Consider the following 23,499-nt stretch of genomic DNA (forward strand, 5'->3'; position numbering starts at 1 on the left):
AGTTCTTAATTAGGTATAAAACAATACAATTTAATAATATATAAAATGTTGGCCCAGGTCACAGCTCTGACATCAGAAATCTCGTTGAAAAAATCTCTCTTTTTATTCAGTTTGTAGGAAAAAAGAGCATGGATTTCCTCATATATGGGCTACTTTATGCTGCCTAATTGTAGAAGAAGAAAACAGATTATGGTGTCAATTAGTTACAATAAGTTATTGTAAGATATTGCTTTATTTTTCTTCTGTGTTAAAGAAATAAATTAGAACATAGAGAGAAAATAGGCATTTAGTGGTTTTTTTTTTTTTTTTTTTTTTTTTTTTTAATCTTAGACTATTCAATTTTTGCAATATGCAATCTCTATCCTAGATTTGTTTTAGGCTATATTCCGAATATTAGAGAACTATATTTTTATATCTTAATTATTTCATAATGCTTGCATGCAGTTCTAATAAATCATTGGATCAATCATTATTTAAAATAAATCAAAGATTAGTTGAAACTGGTATATCAACACTATGAAATAATTGTAGAATAAAAATACGGCATATAGTATTACTCATTAAAAATATATACATGGCCATTGAATTGGTTCCCAGCTACAGATAGGTCCTTCCAAAAGAAAATTTTTTGAGGCCAAGAATTTGGGCTATGAACACATGACAACATCCATGGTCAGTGGGAAAGGTCTGAAATGATCAAGCAAATTTATCACATAACAATTGGATTGAATGGGGTTCAATGTTTCAAAGGATGGACTTGAATAAAATTTAAAATCCCCAATTTGTTGATATTTACCAGTGTTAGAGTATAAATATATTTTAACACTAAGTTATTTTATTTTACATTTTTTCCGTTCTTAATTCGTAGCGGTGGAAGTAGGCTTCTAATACCAAACAACATGTAATTCATAATGTTATTTTTTTTTATTTCTTCCACTTTTATTCTCATATTTTAGATTTATACAAAATATAAATATTCATAAAATTATTATTTTTTAAATAAAATAGTCATTCCATTTCATTTACTGCTATAACTTAAAAGAACACGTTTGAGTGTTCGATTATTTTGAAAAATATTTAAAATTAAAGGCTAGGATTGTGATACCCGATTAGTGCCTTCAAATTAATACTAATTAATTTGCACCGGGAATCCATGCTTTGAAAGTTACGACTTACAAGAAACCACTATTAACTAATTAATATTTAATGCGTTTGTTTGTTTGTTTCTTTTTCTTTTTTCATTTTTGTTTTCCTCTTTCTGACTCTTACAGTCTTACAGACAGTCACACGGTCAAAGCATAGAGTACAACTTTGAACTTACCTTATCTTTGTAGATTCCCATCCAATCAGGGCCTTCAGATTGAGGAAAAAAATACCTAACTACCCAGGCATCAAGAAATTGATTACCAAAACAATGAAAGGGTTTTTTTCGTAATTTAAAGTTCCACTATCATCTCCATCTTCCTTAAAAGCCACCAGGGGGAAAGGGCTTCTTCCTGCCTCTCACTTCAGTGTAAACTCTTTTGCAGATCATTGTCAATGGCTTCACACGATCATCATACCCATGACCATGGTCACCACCATACCCATGACCATGATCACCAGCATCATGATCATGATCATGATCACCAGCATCATGATCATACTCATGGGGATTCAACGGCAAAGTCATGGGTGGGCCCTGATGGGAAGGTGTACCATAGCCATGATGGACTGGCACCACACTCACATGAGCCCATATACTCCCCAGGCTACTTCAGCAGAAGAGCTCCGCCACTTGTCACCAGGGATTTCAAGGAAAGAGCCTTCACTATCGGCATTGGTGGCCCAGTTGGTACTGGGTATCTCCTATTTCCCTTTGATCTTCCATTTTTTTTGCTTACTTGACATTTGTTGCGTCAATATTAGTTTTTTCTTCCTTCAAAGACTCAGAAATCATTGATTCTAATACTACTTTGTAAACTTTTCATTTCTGGGTTCCTTTATAAGTTCATGTTTGTTATGATTTTAAAGTTCATCTTTATCATATGGAGATAATTTCCTTGAAGGAGTGCATTGCGCAGTGAAGTTCTTGAAAGAGTTGTGTGTTTTGCTTGGACATCTACTTCGGGTAAAATCCTTAACTGCTGATAACCTTGTAAGAGACAATGTTACCCTAATTGAATGGTATTGCGTGTGTAAAAAGTGGTGAATGTGATGACCATTTGCTGCTTCATTACCCTTTTGCTAGGGAACTGTAGTCCTTTGTGTTTAATATGTTTCTGGGGTTCAGTATTGATGCCAAAGACAGTAATAGATGTGTAACTTGGATGGCAAGGGTTGCTTGGACGACATAAAAATTGCTCTATTTGGAATGCGGCTTCTCTTTGCCTTATGTGGACTATTTGGAGAAAGAGAGAAAGAAGGAAAGTCACAATATTGAGAAGTCGTTTGTTGAAGATTTAAAATCAAATGGGTCAGTGGGTATTGTAAGTTAGTACAAGTAGCCATCTTGGTAACTCATAATATATTTTCTTCCTCAATTTTCATCTGTCCCATAGCTGACTGATCAGCTGAGTTTGAAAATGTTCTCTCTGGATGTGTTAAAATGTGTGAAAAGTTTGGCATTCACAACTCACAAGCAACTTGAATGCTAATACTATTTTGCAGTATATATTCTGTCAACATCTTTATTTAGTCATTTTGGATAACAAATTATCTTTAAGGCTCCAAGGTGTTCTTACACTAGCTGTTGTGTACTTGCATATGATTTTGAGCTTTTGGCTATTTCTTGTTATTATTAATTTGGCATATTTACCTCACAAGTATTGTTCTTTTGAAATGTAAATATAGATAACTAAAAGGGAAATAGAGATGTCTTTTTTTTTTGCCCCCAAATTCAAATTTGATTCCACTTTTATTTCATGTGTGTATTTTCAATTCTAGCCTGAATCACACACAGTAATCAGGTGCTGATGGAATGCTGCTTCATGTCATACAGGAAAACAGCTTTAATGCTGGCTTTGTGCAAATTCTTGCGGGACAAGTACAGTCTTGCTGCAGTAAGTAGAATTTCTGACAATTTTGAATATTTTTTTTCATCATGAGTTTCTCTGTGTTGCTCCTTCTGGAAAATTGCCGCATTCATTTTGAGCCATTTTAAAAAAAATAATAAAAAAAGTTAAACAAAATACAGCTTTTCTAAGCTGCTTTAACTCTTTGCTTATCATAACCAAGCTAATTAGCAGCCAATGTGGAGCCAAAATTAAGAAAGAGAGAGGAAGAAGGGAAAATAAATGTAATCTTTCCTTTGTTCATTGCAGTATAAAGAATCTTAGAATCCTATTTCTCTTAATAACATATGACTCAGCATATTTGATGACACTCTCTATTTTAGACTTTGAATAATTGCTTCAAAGTATCTGCAAATTTGGTTTCTGAGTGTGTGAAGTTTTTCGTGTCTCATGTTACAACCTTACACGGTAGTTGATTTTTGCAAAGACCTTGAAGCCTGTTAGGTTAGTATCTTGAAGCAAGGCAAAGCAAGGCTCAATAGGCATAAAATAGAATATAAGAAACACCTTCAGGCTTAACCTAGAGCTTCACATATTGAAGTTCTAGGCATACTACAACTCATACAAAAGAGATCTGCATACATGCTTTTAGTGGTGCACATCAGACAGACATACACTCAGTTCTCTTGATCACTTCTAGACATAATCATAACAAATAGATACATAATATGTGTTTTGTACGCCGATGTGAAAGCACCTCATACTTGTATGTCGATTTACTAATCCCAACAATAAATCTTGATATATTTAGACGCTTTCTAGGCTATGTTTTACATTCTAGATTATTGTTTATTGCTTTGCAATTCCCTCGTTAGTTGGTCATGAATGGACGTAGAGTATTTAGCTTATCATCTCTTTCAACCTGCTCTAAACATGGGTGTACTAAAATAATATACAATCCGTTCTTCAAATTATATTCATAGACTCACCATTGAAGCATACAATGCAAGCAATATACCAGCTTTTCAAGGGTGACTTTGCATACTTAGCATAATGTGTCATTGACCTTGCTTAATTTTTACTAAACAGTGTCTTATTCATGTCCTGACTAATTACTAGATTGCCATCCTTTTGGAGATGTCAAGCACCCCTGAAACACAATTCTCTACCAGCTTGCTTTTTCTTTTTTCTTTTTTATAGGTAATTCTCTACCAGCTTTCTCTTGGAATGATTTGCCTTAAAATGTTTATTAAAACAGAAGAAAGTCAATAGGTTCTGCTTGTACCAAGGAATAAAAACCTATGCATGTTCTGCACACACAGTCAGTCAAGATCTTGTAATAACTTGAGGTGGGATGTCCATACTTGCATTATGATAGAAAGATATCAAGAAACATGTAATTATTTCAGGTGACAAATGATATATTCACAAAAGAGGACGGTGAGTTCTTGGTGAAACATGGAGCACTTCCTGAGGAAAGGATACGTGCTGTGGAAACTGGAGGATGTCCACACGCTGCAATTCGTGAAGACATTAGCATTAATCTTGGCCCTCTTGAGGAGCTCTCTAACTTGTACAAAGCAGACATACTTCTTTGTGAATCTGGGGGAGGTACTTTTAGAGAAATGATTATTGTAGCAGTATTTAATTTTAAACTGATTGGAACTGACATTAAAGTTGGTATACCACAAGTTACTAATTGGAAATGTGGTCATATGGGAACCACTAAAACGGAATTTGGAATTAAGTGGCTTTAAAATTAATTTGGAAAAGTGTGTCAATTAATGGGAAAGGTGGTAGTGATGATAAAGTAAAGTTGTAAAAAAAATTGCTTATATCAAATTGTGCATAGATATCGCTGTGTTACCACTCTTAGGAATAAGTTTCAATGAGAAAAATGGTTCAATATTCACTTGAATTTGTGTTGGTGCAGATAATTTAGCCGCCAACTTCAGCAGAGAACTGGCTGACTATATCATTTATATAATAGATGTATCTGGTGGTGATAAAATTCCTCGAAAAGGTGGCCCTGGCATCACCCAAGCTGATCTCCTTGTAGGTTCTTTCTTAAATTCATAGCTGTTGCTTTGGTTGTGGCACCCACCTAATCTGTTCATTACCAATCTTGCTGACCAATTATTTATAAAATACTCAGGGCATCTGATCAAAATGAATTGACTGCATTGGCTTTCAGGTAATAAACAAGACCGACCTTGCCGCAGCAGTTGGCGCTGATTTGACTGTCATGGAGCGTGATGCACTTCGAATGCGTGATGGGGGGCCATTTGTCTTTGCTCAGGTTGGGTTGAGTACACTTTTTACTTGGTTTGGTTATCATAAACATGATACAAGCATTAACTTGACTATGAGCTATGGGAGTTGCACAATTACATTCATCTTTTATTATCCTATAGGATTTGTTCAATTTGAAATGTGATTTAGAAATAAAACAGAAAACAAGAGGGAGGCAAACATAACAGGAAGATAACCAATCAAATTTGTTAGGACAGTTTTCGGTACGCGTTCTTTGATGTTTTTCACACTCCAAAAATACTGCAAAACAACGAAAACTAAGAGACCCTTTCAAGGGTCTCGCTCTGATGCTTAAATTAGCTTCTGAGATAAAAGTATGATCAATGTATAAAATAATCAATCTGTAGTTTATCCTGGGATATGAGCCTATTTATAGGCAAAGAAGTGGAGTTAAATCTGAATTAGGTTTTCTACTCCTACTTAACCTAGGAGTACTTAGAGTTTGATTTGGTCTGGGAGACCTATTTCCATTCAACTGGGAGTTGAACTGTTGACCAAATTATTTAAGGAGTCCTTATTGGATTCGAATTGGGAGTACTACCCCAATTCGACTTGGAGTAGGATTATTTTCAATAAAATTGTACATAGATTTGGCACGGTTGCCTGTCAGATTGTTCATCTTCCCTTGTAAGAATGTTGTTGACAAGTTTTGTGGGTTTATCTTTCTCCCCTTCTCTTCCTCAAAGCAAAGAGTTAGGGGAACAATTATAAGATATAGTTGCACTTTTTGTGCTCCATGCTATCCTTGTGACAATGTTAAAATTTGCCTTGTTCATGATGTATGTGATTTAAATATGCAGGTGAAGCATGGGCTTGGTGTAGAGGAAATAACGAACCACATTTTACAGGGTTGGGAAGCAGCGACTGGGAACAAGCGTCGCTGACTTCCTCTTTCTGGAAAGTTGCTTCAGCTTATATTTTGTATCTTCCTTGATTTCAGGAATGAGTAGATACATTATCGTCCGTGTTGTTAACTTTTCAAATGCTTGTGTGCCTGCATTTAGCAGTAACTATGGCTTCGTATTTATGGTGTTTTCTGGAACTATGAATATCGGCTTTCATGCTTAGCCGTTGCTTGTTTGGTAACTACGGCTTCGATTTCATGGTGTTTTTTGGAACTATGAATATCTAAGTACTTATCTTGAATTCAGTTCTTGTTCCACTGATCAATCTGTCTTGGATGTTAATTTGCACACACAACATGAAATGAAAACAGCGATTACTAGACAGAATAGAAAGCACTTGCCACTGTGTCTGGAATAGCGTTCATGTATGTTCCTGTTGCCTGGTGTAGAAATCTATGATAAAATGCAGAAAATAGAAGAGTAGCAGAAGCAAGAGAGAGAACATAGAGTTTTTAGGGTGGTCTTTAGAGGCTTCCGTCTACCATTATGAAAAGCTTGATTGTATTACATTTTTATTGAGTGACTTGTATTGATAGTACAGTTGTAAGGCCTATTTATTGGCCATATGAATAAATAATATAATTAATGTAAATCAGGTGATAATGATCATATTCTTATCTTATATTATGATATGACTAGATTTTTATGTTATCTGATAAGGAAATGATATCTCGAAAATTATAGTACTCCCTTAAACTCAAGGTGTTAGCTTGAATTTGGATCAAATAGGCACTTGGATTGAAAGTATATGTACTCGTAGGAAATTCATACTCAATTTTGCAATGTCTCCCTAAGTTAAAGATCGTATGGACGACTTTTTTCATGCAAAAAGATGAAATGGCCTTAAATTTTTTAATAAGAAAAAAAAAAAATTACCCTTATAAATTCGAGAAAAAAAAAAAAGGAAAACTAAAAATAATAATATTTAAAACTCAAAACAAATTATGTTTTGTATTTATATAATCCTTTTTTTATTCAATTTTTAATTGACTCTTTTGGTTATAAATCAAGGGGATATCTAAAGCGAAATATAGCACTGCTAATCATCTTTTAGATCGGCTTTTGTTTTTTTTAAAAAAATTAAAGATTAATTAAGAGTGTTACATCAACAAAATATAAAAAAGAAAAAAAGAAAAAAAAATAATATATAACATTACTCTTATAAAAAATGATTCATTTAAAAACGAGTCATGTTACATATCATTATTTATCTCATCTTCCAACCGTCTCTTTTGCAAATTCACCATCAGATTTGTGAGTACCATAAATCCAACGGTGAATTCAGGCATTCATTATACAGAAATGGGTAAAAGGTGGTTGGAGAATGATTTTTATTGGTTCTCTTTAAAAAAAAAAAATAAGTAATTCTCATTTTTACCCTTCTTAAGAAAAAGAAATAAAAAAATGGCGATGATGGGCCGACCATTCACACAACCGGCCCGGCCCGTGTCCTCCACCGCCCCCGACATGAGCGAAGCCGAATTACGGTTGGACCGAATCAGCCATAGAAAAGAAAAGAAAAAGCAGTTCAAGTTTTTGAGAGAGAGAGGGAGAGATGGGAGAGGAGGAGGGGAAGAGGAGGGTGGTGGAGTCGCTGGGATGGCTAACGGAGTCGTCGATTATGCCGAAGAAGCACAGGGCCATAGAGGGCGTGGGGGCCTCCTCTATCATGGAGTTGAAGGCCCATCTCTACAAGTCCCAGGAGGAGTCCAAGAAGTCCAAGGACCCCGACGCCCTCTCCTTCCACCGCGCCAAGCCCACCAAGATCGCCGACTCCTTCTCCGTCAAGAACTCCGGCGTCGAATCCCGAGCCCTCAAGTACCCTTCTCTTCTTTCTCACTTTTTCTCTTTTTTTTTTTTTTTGATAAGTAAAAGAGATTTTCTCTTTTATTCTTCTTCTACAATTGAATTAAAGTTTTGAGCTTGCTTTTATTGGCAAATGTTGTTTTGGGTTCCCCTTTTTTGGGTCTGTTTATGAGTCTTTGTTACGTAATCGAATTTTTAATGTGGTTTGGCTGGTTGATTTCAAAGTGAGTGGGTTCCTGGTGGTCACTCCTTCATTAACTTTTGTGTTGCTCTTATGTTATGTGATTACAAAATTCAATTGCTGCACCCGTAGGTTCTGGTGGTTGGTTTATTTACAGTAGTCTTAGAAAAGGATTTGTTCTGTGGGTGGAGGGACTAAGAAAAGATCATTAGATTTAGAGGCATATCCAATATCACATATTGCAGCTGTTACATGGATCTTCTATGTTTTGGTAGGGTCAATGCTGTTAAAAATCATCTTCCAAGAAAGGGTTTTGATCTTGATTGACTCTCTCCCTCTCTCTCCATGACTGGTTGCAATAAACTGTTCCGGATACCCTAACTTCCAAGATTTAGAGATGAGGGCATGGACACAATAATATTATTGAACATTTACATATGTCAATGTTTGAGTGTTTGTTTGCATTCATTAGGGTACTTGAGGGTAAAGGGATTATGAAAATTTTCATTACAAAAACATTTTACACCTTATAGTTCTTTACTTTCCTATTTTCGGGTGAGTGAATGCACTTTTTCCTGTTAGTTTCCAAATGACTGTTGACAAGCAATGGCTTTAACGTTGTGTCCTCACGTGTCCAACATGTCAAACTTTCAATGTGAAAAGTGACCAACTCCCACATGCCATGGCAGTTTCTGTAGATGCCAATGTTGCCTTTTTGTATATTTCAGTCTCATATTTAGTGCCTCAAGTACAAATATAATCGCCTATGGACTCTAATTCGGCTTGCCACTAAGTTGAATTCTGTTTTGCACCGAAATCCAGGGACAAACTTGAGCTGAAAGCAGTGCATGATGGATCAGCCAGCTATGCGGCATTAGAGAGGAAGGCCCAATTATATGATAAGATAGTTAGGGGAGAGCTATCTGATGAGGAAGATAAGGAGAAGTACTGTGTGGATTTCTTCCGCAAGAACAATGAGCAGGATGAGTCACAGCCCCCTCAGGACCAAGATGCTTCTGCCACGGTACCGCCAGAGAGTGAAGATGGTGAGAATAATGCCTCTTTCTTGTTTAATACGAAACCTTTGGGACTGGGGCGGACAGCTGGAACAATGGACAATGATGAACACAAGCGCTTTGTGAGGTACGGGTTTAAGTTCTTTCTGGTATTGTACATAGATTTTGTTTTGTTGTAACATTCTTAGTAATAAATGCAAAACACAAGGTCTAAGATTTGAATTAGTTGGCAATGGTTGATTAGGGCAGGGCCTCTGGCTATACAAATCAGGGTAAGAATAGATGATGAAGAATTTACTTTGGTTATTAATCTGATGCAACTTATTTGTTCAGGCCTATAATGTGCTGTACAATGTATTAATCACTTAGCGGCTATTGACATTTCATAGTTTCTCCCTGTTTTCTCAATATGTTGTCAAAAGTTATGTTGCCATATTTGATTTCAAACAAGGAAGAGACTATGTTATGTAGATAATTAGAAATCAACATTGTTACTATGTTATGTTATTATGTAGAGAATCTGATTGCATTGTTACCGTTTTTCCGGATCCTGTTACCATGCGTAACAACCTTTAGGCTCTTAAACACTTAGCCTACGTTTTGGTTGTGATTGCTGTTTTTTACTCATCTAAATTGCATTATTGCAGCTGATATGTCAGGATTGGCCTAGGTTCAGCAGCCAATGCTGAAGTCTTTAACTTTTGATACTTGTTGCTCTAGATCAACTTTGACTTGACACTATCTGACTTCACATTGAACCTAATTCGACCAAACAATATATGTATATATCTTAACTATGATCTTTGTGTCAGGCTAAAGATACAGGCTTTTATGGGATGTAGTTGAACTCACATGGATTTTAGGCCTGTCAGAAAGCTAAAGAATTGTTTGTAAATGCACATGTAAATGGAACAAATTAAAGATGTTCTTTGGTTTGTTTTTGTTTGTGTATTTCCCGAGTCCCATTGCGTTATTTTATTCTGAAAACTGTTACCTGTGTGTCATATGGCCAAGGCTCATTACATGATTATAATTGTGATTGTGGTTTTCCCTCAGGGAAGTTCATGAAGAGGCAAATCAAGGGAGAGAAAAGGCTTCTGAGCTCAAATTGCGCAGGCAAGAGCAAGCAGCAGCTCGTCGTGAGAAACTGAGACAGGCCTATTTAAAGAAACGGCTAGAGAACCTGAAAGCTGCATCCAATGTCCAACAGACATGATCAGCAGTTCTTTTTGTTAGTTGCTGCTGACTTTACCAGCCCAATTTTTACAACTTTTTTTTTTTTTTTTAATGGAATTAACTCCATCAAACCTTCCATATATATATATATATATATATATATTTTTTTTTTCTCTTTGATTTTTACCTGTGTACAGTAAAGTACAGTGTTTTATAGTATGAATTCTGTCGATTATCAGGGTTGGCTTGTACGCATTTTTTACACCTGAGTTGCGGCATTTAATTTTGGTGCCACAATGAAGAACCTGGCAACCACGTCCTTATCAGGCTTGCCAACAACAAGCCAACATCTATATCGAACCATACAAATTACAAAATGTAAACCTAAAACAAATATAAACATCCCTATTAACTGAAGCAATTCCCTTTTAACGTGTTACAAAAACCCTCTTCAATACTATTCTATTTGAGCAAAGAGCCTGAAAAAAATATAAAAACAATAAACTAGGAAACTCGGTTTTGTCAGAAGTGGGATTTGAACCCACGCCCTCGTTAGAGGACCAGAACTTGAGTCTGGCGCCTTAGACCACTCGGCCATCCTGACTTACGTGTGATTCTACCTTAAAACTAATATTTGTTACGTTAAAAAAAAAACACTATGTAATATAATGACAAATTTAAGTAAAATTAAAAAACGACTCCGCTGGGGATCGAACCCAGAATCTCTGGTTTCGTAGACCAGCGCCTTATCCATTGGGCCACGGAGTCCTTGCTGATTGTAAGCATTATACATTTAATATAATGGTAATCTAGGCACAAAGTCATTAGACTATTGAAAACATATATAATATTTGTACATCTCATTTTTAAATTTACCATTAGATGGTAAATTTAAAATTTAATTATATGGAGATGTCAAGGCCGGCTTGATAAATGTTGAAACCTAAGGCGATAAGTTTAAGTGATGCACTTTTCTTATATTTAAATATTAATTAAATTAAATTAATTTTAATATTTGTATATTTTTTATTTAATATGCCAATTAGAGTGCTTCCTTCTATTTGTGTATAAAATGTATTTTAAAACTATTTTTTATAACTTATTAGAAAGTCCATCTTTACCTCAACTTGAGAAACCTCCCGAATATAGCTGAAGCGGTAAAAGTACTAAAATAGTCGAAATCTGGGACTACAAAAAAGAGAGGTACCAACACAAATCAAAATACAAGAGTTTCTCCTAAAGGAAGACTAAACCCAAGCAACAAAATAAAATAGAAATAAATAAATAGCAAAAAAGCTCAAAAATCAGCAACTCCAATTATTGGTGGAGCGGAGGACAACAAGGCATCTGGCACGTGAGATCCACGCGTTGTTGGTGGCGAACCTCCACTCGGCGCATGAGCACCATGCGCGGGCGCGTGGGAGGCCAAATTAGGCGCGACTAGTGGCATCAGAAAGTTGGGACGCAGGTGATGGCGGTGAAGTGACACGTGGGAGCCGAGACCCTCAAAGGAACGTAGATCTAACTTTAGAAAAACTAGATCTAAGAAATTGAAAAACGGCCACCACACTAGGGAGAAGACGACGAACATTGAGGAGAGAGCTACCAACTTGGTGGAGAAGCCAAGACACCAAGGTAGCAGAGTCGGGCAGTATAAGTCGTACATAACGACAGATAAAACCTAAAGAAAGGTGAGAATGGCTAAAGAAACCTCTAACCAAATACCATCATAAACAAAAATAAACATAAAGGAAAGAGGAGGAGAGGAGGGAAGAGTCGAGATCCTTCCCTCCTCCTTGAGTTGACAGTAAAAAGAGAGGAATAAAATATGGGCAAGAGAGAGAATAGAGAAAAAATCTTTTTATTTTTTTATACTAAAACACGTGTCAACCTTCAAGGGTTGACACCTGGCGGGTCGTTAGTTTTTGGATGGAAAACTTGACTGAGGTACTAATTTGGTCTTTTTCCAAAACGGAGGTACCATCTGTGATGAGAATTGAAACTCAGGTATTAAGAAATAAAGTTTCCAAAACTCAGGAACTAGAAACGTATTTAACCCTATAAAATTTTACAAATATCCAAAAAATGAATAAAAGTAAAAATTGTCTCAAAATAAACCAACAAAACACCAAAAAAAAAAAAATGAATAAACAACACTCAATCCTCATCTTCATGAGATGGATGATGGTGCTGGAGACAGTCCTGTATATCAAGCTGGCACTGCTCAACTCTAACACTGATAAAGTTGAGCTCCCGCTGGATAGAGCTGACATCCCTTTGAATAGAGCTCAATGCAACCATAACCTGAGCAAATCCAGCATCATAAGGTGGAGGAGGAGGAGCAGTCTAAGAAGATGAAGCTCTAGTGAGTAGCTCAAACTAAACTGGAGGAGGCTTAGGAGCTTCGTCTTGACCTTCATGCTGTAGCTGGGCATTTCACTTATGAGGTTCTGAGTCCCAAGAGGATCCTGCACTCGCATCCTAGGCTCAGAAGAGATGTCAGTCATAAACTAGAGATAGAGCTTCGTGACCAAGCAGGCAAAAGGAAGCCCTATAGAGTGATCATCTCTCATCTCAAGCATACGGTTGAGGATGTGCTTGCACAAGTAGAAAGGCATCATCATAGACAGAGCATACAAAAGCTGAGCCCTCTTCAGAACTAGCTCACTCCTACGAGTTGTGGGCCATAGATTGTGCAATACAATCTTCGCGAGCAACCGATGTGGGGGGGAGAAGGCACCAATCTTGATGTGAGCATAAGCTCACTCGTCACCCTGTGAATGAGCATCAAAATAATCCCTGAGCTGCTCTATGCTAGCAGGCTCAATAACCTCTGAGAACGAATTGGCTAAAATAGGAAGCACGGGAACCCCAATGATAGAATTGATAATCTATGGGTCAATCTGAATTATGTGCCCCTGAAGAGTAGTTTGAAAAATAATCTCACGGTCATCATCCTGAACCACCTCCAAGAGCCCATAAAAATCATGCACCAGCCAGGGATACATAGGACATGCGCAATTGTACAGATAGTCCCAATGATTTGCCTAAATTATTTCAGCAATAAAATCCAGTGGAGGCCTCATAATATCTGCTCTGACTAGGGGGTTCTATGATTTTCTAAAAGTGTGCCTTTATGGGGGAAAATCTTATGCAGTTGGTGGAGTTTTGTTTGGACCGTTTCTCTAATGATGATATGTGCTTAATGGCGGTTCTATCCCGTAGGATATGGTTGAGAAGGAAGAAATTTATTTTTGAATCTACCTTCACTCCCCCTCAGGTGGTATATCAGGATACTGTGATTTCCTTTGAAGAATATAGATGATATAATAGAAAGTAGGAAGCCCATGAGCCTAGCTATGGGGAGCTAGTTGGTACAAGACTTCCTACAGGTTGGAAACCTCCCCCAGTTGATTTGTTCAAAGTCAACTGGGATGCCTCTATGAATGTTTAAAGGAATTATATTGGTTTTGGTGTGGTGGGTAGAGATATTAGAGGAAATTTTTTGGGTGCAAGGGCTATTACTAAAAACTCAGTGGCGTCACCCAAAGTTGCGGAAGCCATGGCATGCAGCATTGGAAGCCATTTCGTTTTGCAAAGAAGCGGATTTTTTTGATGTTATTTTGGAAGGGGATGCTAAGCAAGTGGTAGGAGAAGTTCATTCTATAAATCCAAATTTCAGTGTTGCGGGTCATTTTATTGAAGAGATCAAAACTGAGTTACAAGGATTACGAAATGCAACTATGGTTCATGTGGGTAGAGATGCTAATAGTGTTGCTCATTGTTTAGCTAAGGAGGCTTCTACTCATGAGATAGACTCTGTTTAGTTTGAAGAAATTCCTAGTTTTCTGTAACATGTTGTACTTAGGGAAAGTTCATTTCCCTAAATCCTTTTTATGGGGTCAGTTATTCTTTTCAATGAAGAGGTTCTACTTTGTTAAAAAAAAAAAAAAATTGATTTATCACTTGATTCAAAGACATGAAATAATAAGATTTAATGAAAAATATAGAGAAAAATGGAAATAAGTTATATAAAGATTGATTTGTAATAGAATATAATGCGGAAAAAAATTGTTAGACATTAAAGTCTCACTAATAGTGTAATTCTATCTATTATATATGCACAACGCAAACAATGAGAATTTATGTACTTTGAAACATTCAATTCAAATAAAACGTTGGAAAAAAAACTATGCAAGTTGGACAAATTTCATGAATGTAAAAATAGGGCTTTTAAAAATAGTAAATAAGTAAAACTTTTCAAAAATTTATAAATGTAATTTGTAATTACTTTTACCATAATTGAGGGCCTTAATTAGAAATTATTTATTAAATTTTTACCATATTAAAGTTAAATTTTGTTTAGAAAATAACCTTAATTGTACAATTATTAAGTGGTAGCTTTTATCAAAGAGTGTTTTATTAACTTTTTACTACATTAGATCCTTAAAATGTTTTTTTAACCTTAATTTTTTTTTTTAAAAAAAATTATATATATTTATTATATAATTATTAGTTGGGGGTCTTAGACAACCGCCTAAGTCGCCTAATTAAGGCTCAAGCCGCCCATGGGATATATACAAGTGATATACAAATATATATCATTTCTCAACGATGAGAAAAAAGGGTAGCAATCGTGTTCCAGCCCTTCCCCCTTTTTTGGTGACATTTTCTCCTTTGGCTGGGTTTTGAACTTGTTTCACTTTGCTATGTGCCTGTACGTATAGTAGTATTTCTAAGAGAATTTACCAGATCTCAAAATGAAATTTGAAAGAATCCTTTGAAGATCGATCTAGATAACATTTAAGGGTCTAAGTGCAGATAAAAACAAACAAAACGAAATTAAAGAGAATTGAAAACAAAAAAAAAAAAAACAAATAATCATGAACTCGATCTGTACAAGTGAATTAAATGAAGTGATCGTAGTTAAACTGCCTAACTTGGATAATAATCACAAAAATTAATGGGTATTTGTTATTGATAAATGTTTTTTGCACAACGTGCTCTTACACAATTTTTGTACGACTTTAACTACTTTTTTTTTTTTTTTTTTTTAATCAACCGTTGAATTTGTTTTCCTATATGTGGGCCTTAAATATTCAATGATTAATAAAAAATAAAAAAAATAAAAAAAAAATAAAAAAAATAAAAAGAGCTGTTAGAGTTGTACAAGAAACATTATTTCTTGTTATTATATTCATCACGGGCACACCCTCAAAGTTTTATTTATTTATTTTTAATGATGAGGAACCTTCCTTCTAAGATGGGATTATTTTGTGTATCCACGCTTGTCGGTTAAATCTCGAACTCTGTACAAAACATCTCTTTTACACGGATTGGATAAGACTCTGATTTCACCTGTGAGTGTAGCCTCAAAAGATTGTTTTTACTTTTTAGTCAAGGAAATTTGAACCCTAAACATAACGAGGACACCCCAACACCAAAATCTATTTTCTCGCATCGCAACCAAATAACTCAAAAAAAAAAAAAAAAAAAAAAAAAAAAAAAAAAAAGTCACTTAAAAGTTTTACCGAACAAGCCCTAAGCCGCGCTACACTGCCCCTGGACATGTTTGTGCAGTTCATATGCTGAAATTAAGCATAGATTAACAGATCGAACTCAAATTCTGAAAATTGCACCAAACTCACTGATCGATCACTCATGAAAATATCTAAAATTTAAAAATTTAAAAAAAAAAAGAAAAGAAAAGCAAAAACCTAGCTAAACCTCAGTACCACCACTAGCAATCCTCTGGCAGCTCATATCTACAGGTTCCACCTCCTTCTTCTCCACCTCTTCTTCCTCTGCCGCTTCCCTGATACTGAAAGAGAGAGACTCCCTCCTCATCAAGAACCTCCCAGTCGGCGGGACCCACAAGTTGAGCAGGCCATGGGGCCTACCGGAGGGCCTCCACACCTGAACTGTGATGCACTGGATCGGATTATCCGATGGCTCAGACGGGTCCCCACCGTTCAACACATCACACAGCAACACCCTGGCGCTCCCCACCGGCTTCTCGCGCACGTGACCGCGCGCATATATATATGTCCACGTTCAGCGCCGCCATGACGTCACTTTCCGGCAAGCCCTCCTTGAACTCCACCTTCACCACCTCGTTCCACGTGGGTTCGGTGCCGCCGTGCTCGTCCACTTGGGTCTTCGCCACGTGGTCCTTCTCGACGTAGACCACCGCGTAGGGCCTCATCCTGGTCACGTGCTTCACGTTCTTGAGGCCCTGGGCTGAGATTATCAGCACCTCTATCTCTCTCAGACGCCATGCCTTTGTTCTTCGGAAATCTGACTTGTTCTCCATTAGAGAAATGGAGCTGTTCATCTAAAAAAAAAATGGAGCTTTTCGTACGTTCAGCGATTCATAGTTTTTAACTTACTATTCATTACAATATATATATATATATATATATATATATATATATATATATATATATATATATATATATATAAGTCTTTTGACTCGGCTATAAAGATTTTGAAAAAAAAAAAAAAATCATATTTAGCACTAAGTTTTTATTTTTTTTAAATTTAATTATTGAGTTTTTAATTTCAAAAATATAACTTTTAAGTTTTGCTTCAATTTTACATATGTTCACGTGTGTCTCAATTAACACTATCCTTCATATCAGCAGTAAATAAAATGGAACTTTTATTTACTGAAAAAATCATAAATAACTTTTTTTTAAAAAAGAAAAACAGACCCTAAACGTCTTAAGTATTAACAGAGAGTTGGAAGAGAGTGGCAGCATAGTTTGTCGAAAGGAGGAAGTTACAGCTTGAAACGCGACTTTCTGTAAGAGAATGAGCGCGTTTTTTCTCTATTTGTATACGTGCGGTACATTAATAGAAGGTGAGTAATTAATGTATGTTTTGAAAGTGATAAAAAATGGTAACATCTTTCTGGACCAACTCTGATGAAACCGACTTTAGGGGTTTCGTAGGAGTTTCGTAAGAGTTCATTTTTTTCTTTTTTTCCTCTCTTTAAATATTTGTTTAGGTAATCAAATGTCATGTATAATAATTCGTGTTCACATGTCGAGTTTGGATCGTGTTAAAGCATGCATGAATATTATATAAGTCAATCATAACTCAACTCGATCATTAAACGGATTAGACTCCTCAATCTTAATCCGTTAACTTCATGTCGGGTTCGCATATCGTGTTAAAAAATTAAAGCTTTTAAATAAGTGAAACTTGCCGACGAGTAGCCACCCCACATCGATCGAACAAAACCAACATACAAAAGCCGAAAGACAGTCTCTACCAAAAAATAATGCAACAAAATATCAGGGAGACAAAAGCCCAAACAGAGAAACGATAAGAGAGGAAAAACTAACAAACCAACATAAAATCAACTAAAAGACCCAAATTAAGAACAACAGCTCCGGCAGAGGGAAGGGCGGAGAATGGCGGGCAGACAGACGGCGGTGACTAGCATGTTGTGTGAGATTCCCGTGCTATTTTATATTCTAATACATGAAAAATTAAATCCGTGAGTGTTTATCTATTTTAGCAAGACTTTAAAAAAAAAAAAAAAAAAAAAAAAAAAAAAAAAAAAAAGCCTATTTATTTTAGCATTAATGTAAGGGTAATTTTGTAATTTTAAAAGTCAATTATAACAAAATAATAATTATAATTTAATTAAGGGCAATTTTAAAAATTTAATGAATTGAAGAATTAAATTACAAAAATGATGAAAATAATTAAGGCATTAAGTGATCGATCAAGTTCCCTTAATTTAAATTCAATGAACTCGAGTATTCTTTTGCAATTTCCTACGAAACCAGAGCTTCTCTGTTAATTCGATCCCCAGTGCCAGTGGAGTCGTTTCTATTTTTTCCTCAAATTTGTCATCATATTAATTACATCGTGTTTTAGTTAACATAGTAAAATATTAGCTTTACGCTACAAGTCAGGATGGCCGAGTGGTCTAAGGCGCCAGACTCAAGTTCTGGTCCTCTAACGAGGGCGTGGGTTCAAATCCCACTTCTGACACTACACTATTTTTATTTTATTTTTTTAATTTTTTTTTTCCAGGTTCTTAATTTGCTCAAATAGAATAGTATTGAAGAGGGTTTTTGTAACGTTAAATGGGAATTGCTTCAGTTAATAGGGATGTTTAGATTTGTTTTTGTTTACATTAATTCTGCATGCATGCATGGTTTGATCGATATAGATGTTGGCTTTTTGTAATTTGCAAGCCCTGTTATAAGGACTCGGTATGCCAGGGTCTTCCATAATCTTCATCATTGTGGAGGCACCAAAATTAAATGCTGCAATTCATTCGAGGCTGCCAAATTAAGTTCAATAAAGATTGATCAACTTTCAAGTGTAAAAAATGCATACAAGCCAACCCTGATAATCGACAGAGTTCATACTATATATAAAACACTGTACTTTACTGCATGTACACAAGTAAAAATCAAAGAGAAAAAAAAAAAAAAATATATATATATATATATATATATATATATATATATGGAAGGTTTGATGGAGTTAATTCCATTAAAAAAAAAAAAAAGAAAGTAAAAAAAGGTATTAGAAGTGTTCTAGAACTTAGATTATGCATGGGCGCATGATTTTGAAAAATATTTATGTAATTAACATAAATTAATAATGATCCCTTATTCGATAAGACCATTAAAACCATCATCGTATTATATATATTGCACTATATAGAAACCTAGTATTTTTTAAAAAAAAAATAAAAAAGAATTCCTATTTAGTTTTTTTTAAATAAGTAATAATTCGCTATAGAATCAGAATAATGCTTTTGTAGTGAACTCTAGCTATCTATTAAAAATTTTAAATCTATATCTCTCTCTCAATGTAATTTTAAGTGCTTAGATTGTGGGTTTTATAAGCATTACTCGAATAATGCTCATAGCGTACTCCACCGCCGGCCGAGAGGAATAAAACTTTTGGAGGATCACGTAGAACATTAATCGATCATCTAAAATGTAAGTGAGGTACTAATAACTTTAATTATTAATTCCGATGTGCTATTTTTTTTTTTTTGCCAACAAGAATACATGAAAAATTAAATCCGTGAGTGTTTATCTATTTTAGCTAGCAAGACTAAAAGAATAAAAAAAAATTAAAAAAAAAAAAGAATTATTTCTTTTAGCATTAATGTAAGGGTGATTTTGTAATTTTAAAAAGTTAATTGTAAAAATTAATAATTGTAATTTAAGGGTAATATTGAAATTTTATAAAAGTTACAGGGAGTACATATATGGGTCATTTTATCTTTTGACCATCAAATTTAACCTTAAACCTTAACAGGATGGGTGAGATCGTAATGAATTGAGAGTTTTTAAATTTTAAAGAATAAATTGCAAAAGTGATAAAAATAATTAAGGGATTAAGTGATATTTTTCGTAATTTAAATTCAATGCACTCGAGTATATATATAAAGAAAAAGAGTAATGTTACATATCATCCCTTAATTCTCCTTTTGTCCTCCCAAAATTGATGTGGCTCTTAAAATCACTATTGGATCAAAATCCAATAATGATCTATTATAAATTCAATGGTGATTTTAAGAGCCACATCAATTTTTAAATTCAATGGTGATTTTAAGAGCCACATCAATTTTGGGAGGACAAAGAGATGATATGTAGCATTACTCATAATTTCTACCGAGAGCAAAATGCATCCCAAATTGATGTACGTAGAACAATATAAAGTAATTAAGAAGTAGCTATATATATATATTTTTTATTAGGGTATTCCAGCCCTTTATATGCTGTAATCTACCTCGTTCGCTGAACAACTATCCCGCCAAGGTAGTAGTTTAACCTTCGGAATACAGTGATTGTCTTGCCAAGAAAACAAAGACTAATCCCTAACATAATGTCGAACACTATTTCAGATATTGAGCTTTAAATTATAAGCAAATGGTCAGAGGCCCGTAAAAACATTCTACACAACCCAAGTAACTGCCCCAAAGGGAGGTCGTACCCAAAAAATTCAAACTTAAATCAAATAGAAGAAAAGCCCCAGCCTATTATCCCATGCTCGATCTAACCGACTGAGCCACCCTTGAGTTATATATGCAAATTTTGACAAGGGAATAAACAGAAACTCAAATTCTATGCTACACCATTTGGTCCATTTCTATGCCGCGTACAAGGAAAAGACATGCACCAAACTCACTCGAGTCACTCACTCATGAAAAACAACTACGTACGAACGCTAATTAAACAAGAGACACTAACACACACTTACACATGTCCAACATGCATGCACAATTAATACAAAATACCCAAAACAAAGACTAGTAATCCTGTAGCAGCTCTACACGTTCCGCCACCTTCTTCTCCGCCACCTCCTCTTCCACCGCCTCCGCCGCTTCCTTGATACTCAAAGACAGATCATCAGGCTCCCTCCTCATCAAGAACCTCCCAGTCGGCGGGACCCACAAGTTGAGCAGGCCCTGGGGCCTACCGGAGGGCCTCCACACCTGCACCGTGATGCACTGGATCGGATTATCCAGTGGCTCAGACGGGTCCCCTCCCTTCAACACATCGCACAGCAACACCCTGGCGCTCCCCACCGGCTTCTCGCGCACGTGACCTTGCGCATATATGTCCACGTTTAGCGCCGCCATGACGTCACTTTCCGGTAAACCCTCCTTGAACTTCACCTTCACCACCTCGTTCCACGTGGGGTCGGTGCCGCGGAGCTCGTCCACGTGGGTCTTCGCCACGCAGTACTCCTTGTCGACGTAGACCACCGCGTAGGGCCTCATCCTGGTCACGTGCTTCACGTTCTTGAGGCCCTGGGCTGAGATTATCAGCACCTCTATCTCTCTCAGAGGCCGTGGCTTTGTTCTTCGAAAACCTGACTTGTCCTCCATTAGAGAGATATTGGAGCTTCATACGTTTAGCGATTCAAAGTTTTCAAACTTATCATGCATAAAGATTTTCTATTTAGGATCGGGCTTACATGATCCAGTTAAGGAAAAAACTGGACAACTCCAGCTAACAAAAATTGGACGGTCCAGATTCAAGAGCAATTTATTTAAGGTAAACGACAAAATGAGAGGAAACGAACTCTCCATTAAAGTTTGCGTTTTTGTTTTTCGCCAGTTAAAGTTTCTGCTTAATGAAGACAGGAGAGTTCGTTTCCTCTCTCATTTTGTTAAAATGCCACGATGTCGTTTGCCTTAAACAAACTGCTTTTGAATCTGGACCGTTCATTTTGTTAACCGGAGATGTGCAGTTCCTATGTAAAGCCGGATATATCCTTCTATTTATAAGCCTTTGTGGATCCGAAAAAGAATCAAAAAGGAAAAAGAAGAAACAAATACTTTTGAGGATTTTTATTTTATTTTATTTTTTCTATTATTAATTTGAGGATTTGAATTGAAGTATTAACTACTAAATTAAACTAGAAAGAGGATTTACTTTGTTAACCTCAGTGGATGAGTTTCGGTGGCAATTAATAGGTACTTAAAGAGCATTCGTAGTGAAGTCGTCAAATAGATGAAATCACCAAAATTAGACGATTTTGCTCAAAATGTCGTCTCCAACGAGCTCGTCAACATCATCGTCAAATGGAGGATTGTCAGAAGCCCTCGTCTAATGAGAGGAGCGTTTCATCGATCGTTTCTTGCTTTTTTTCAATTTTTTATTCCATCTCTTTCCTCTTACTTTCATATTCATCATCATCTCAGATGCGACGACTGGAGTAGGATCCTTTCATTCGACAGGTCGTGTGAATGGCCGATTGGGCGTGGAGCACTGGCGTGGCGAGCTGTTCAAGTGGAGGTACGGCAAACCACGGCGTGACTGACCCAGTTCCCGTCGGCGTTACTAGCGTTGATAATCTGGCGGATTTTGCTCCGACCGTCAAAAATCAAGCACCCAACGTGACAATCCAACCGATTTTGCTCCGACCCCCAAAAATCCGGTACCCCGGCTTGATAATCTAGCCGATTTTGCTCCGACCCTCAAAAATCCAATACCCGGGCTTGATAATCAGGCCGATTATGCCCCCGGCGTCAAAAATCCAATACCCAGTGTTGAAAATCCGGCCGATTCCGCTCCCATCGTCAAAAATCCGGCCAATTCTCTCTCGTTTTTGCTCCCGCCGATCTACCGGAAGGTTCTTTTTTTTTTTTATTTTATTTTTATAAAACTAATAAAAATTGAATATTTATTTGAAGTAGGGAATATTTAAGGAGTTTGATATTTAAAGCTTTTGAAAACTAGGTAGCTAAAATAACAAAAGTGATATTTTTCCTCAAAATTTGCTGAAATTTTTGCGAGTTCACTACATAAGCCCTTTAGGAAAGAGATCGAGAAAATAAGGATAACTATTCTTTTGCATCTTCCGCTTCTTCCCTCCTCCCAATCCCCGAACTCTTTCATTCTTCTGAATAATACAGTGATCACTGCTTGTCTTCTCTCAATATTTGCTTTCTGCATGCAGCGATCTATGGGATGAAATTTTTTCTACTATTTTGGGTACGGTTTCGATTCCCTTTATTCGATTTCTAAGGTTTTGTTTACACAAAACCCTCATAGTTAGTAGCGATTTTAGATCTCCGGTCTATCTTTTGTTTTCTCTCTAGTTCTTTTGTGGAAGGAAATCACTAAGCAATGCAGAAGGATTATCATACGTGTGGAAGAATTGTCATTGATGGTAAGGGCAGCAAAGGAGATTGCATTTGGGAATGCACTTGTAGTGGAGATGGAGAACTAAGAAAATCATTGTTTAGTTAAAGTTATGATGGACCGGGCATTGGGCAGGGACGTGATTTGCCGAAATATGCTGCAAATATGGAAGTTGATAAGAACAATGACATTCAAAGAGTTAAACAAAGTATATATCATATTTGGATGGAAGAAATTTCTCATTGTATATATATATATATATATGATTAAAACAACATGCATGCTATATTTTTTATGAAATGAATAAAGAAAAAGCATCGTTATCAGAAGTTAAGCCTTCATGATCATGATCCAAAATTTAATGATATATATATCTTATCATATAATAAATATATTGTCACATTATTTAAAAAATTTAAATGACATGACATCATACATGTTTCATAAAATAGTTCCAGACAAATAAAAGAATTT

At 35.9% G+C, this 23,499-nt stretch overlaps 2 protein-coding genes and 3 non-coding genes across 5 annotated transcripts; 3 read left to right on the top strand and 2 right to left on the bottom strand.

Moving 5' to 3' along the window:
• Nucleotides 1–1,403: 1,403 nt before the first annotated feature.
• On the top strand, nt 1,404–6,456 carry LOC133868641 (urease accessory protein G). Its single transcript, XM_062305571.1, has 6 exons — nt 1,404–1,841; nt 2,981–3,041; nt 4,403–4,604; nt 4,927–5,048; nt 5,188–5,292; nt 6,107–6,456. The coding sequence occupies exons 1-6, from the start codon at nt 1,540–1,542 to the stop codon at nt 6,188–6,190; spliced, it is 876 nt and encodes a 291-aa protein (XP_062161555.1). The 5' UTR covers nt 1,404–1,539; the 3' UTR covers nt 6,191–6,456.
• A 1,253-nt stretch (nt 6,457–7,709) lies between these two features.
• On the top strand, nt 7,710–10,532 carry LOC133868665 (uncharacterized protein At4g18257-like). The gene is made up of 3 exons (XM_062305601.1): nt 7,710–8,029; nt 9,021–9,341; nt 10,271–10,532. The coding sequence occupies exons 1-3, from the start codon at nt 7,767–7,769 to the stop codon at nt 10,428–10,430; spliced, it is 744 nt and encodes a 247-aa protein (XP_062161585.1). The 5' UTR covers nt 7,710–7,766; the 3' UTR covers nt 10,431–10,532.
• Nucleotides 10,533–10,910: 378 nt separating this feature from the next.
• TRNAL-CAA (transfer RNA leucine (anticodon CAA)) lies at nt 10,911–10,994 on the bottom strand. Its single transcript has one exon. It is a non-coding gene; the product is annotated as a tRNA-Leu (tRNA).
• A 91-nt stretch (nt 10,995–11,085) lies between these two features.
• On the bottom strand, nt 11,086–11,158 carry TRNAR-ACG (transfer RNA arginine (anticodon ACG)). The gene has a single exon. It is a non-coding gene; the product is annotated as a tRNA-Arg (tRNA).
• A 7,155-nt stretch (nt 11,159–18,313) lies between these two features.
• TRNAL-CAA (transfer RNA leucine (anticodon CAA)) lies at nt 18,314–18,397 on the top strand. The gene has a single exon. It is a non-coding gene; the product is annotated as a tRNA-Leu (tRNA).
• The last annotated feature ends 5,102 nt before the right edge of the window (nt 18,398–23,499 follow it).

The sequence above is a fragment of the Alnus glutinosa genome, chromosome 5, assembly GCF_958979055.1.
Source record: "Alnus glutinosa chromosome 5, dhAlnGlut1.1, whole genome shotgun sequence".
Lineage (NCBI taxonomy): Eukaryota > Viridiplantae > Streptophyta > Magnoliopsida > Fagales > Betulaceae > Alnus > Alnus glutinosa.

Bases quoted from the DNA above. Each gene is read 5' to 3' on its own strand.
- LOC133868665 (XM_062305601.1), top strand. From the start codon at position 7,767: ATGGGAGAGGAGGAGGGGAAGAGGAGGGTGGTGGAGTCGCTGGGATGG. The intron at 8,030-9,020 runs GTACCCTTCTCT...ACCGAAATCCAG, and splicing joins GTCGAATCCCGAGCCCTCAA to GGACAAACTTGAGCTGAAAG. The intron at 9,342-10,270 runs GTACGGGTTTAA...GTTTTCCCTCAG, and splicing joins GAACACAAGCGCTTTGTGAG to GGAAGTTCATGAAGAGGCAA.
- LOC133868641 (XM_062305571.1), top strand. From the start codon at position 1,540: ATGGCTTCACACGATCATCATACCCATGACCATGGTCACCACCATACC. The intron at 1,842-2,980 runs GTATCTCCTATT...CATGTCATACAG, and splicing joins GGTGGCCCAGTTGGTACTGG to GAAAACAGCTTTAATGCTGG. The intron at 3,042-4,402 runs GTAAGTAGAATT...TAATTATTTCAG, and splicing joins ACAAGTACAGTCTTGCTGCA to GTGACAAATGATATATTCAC.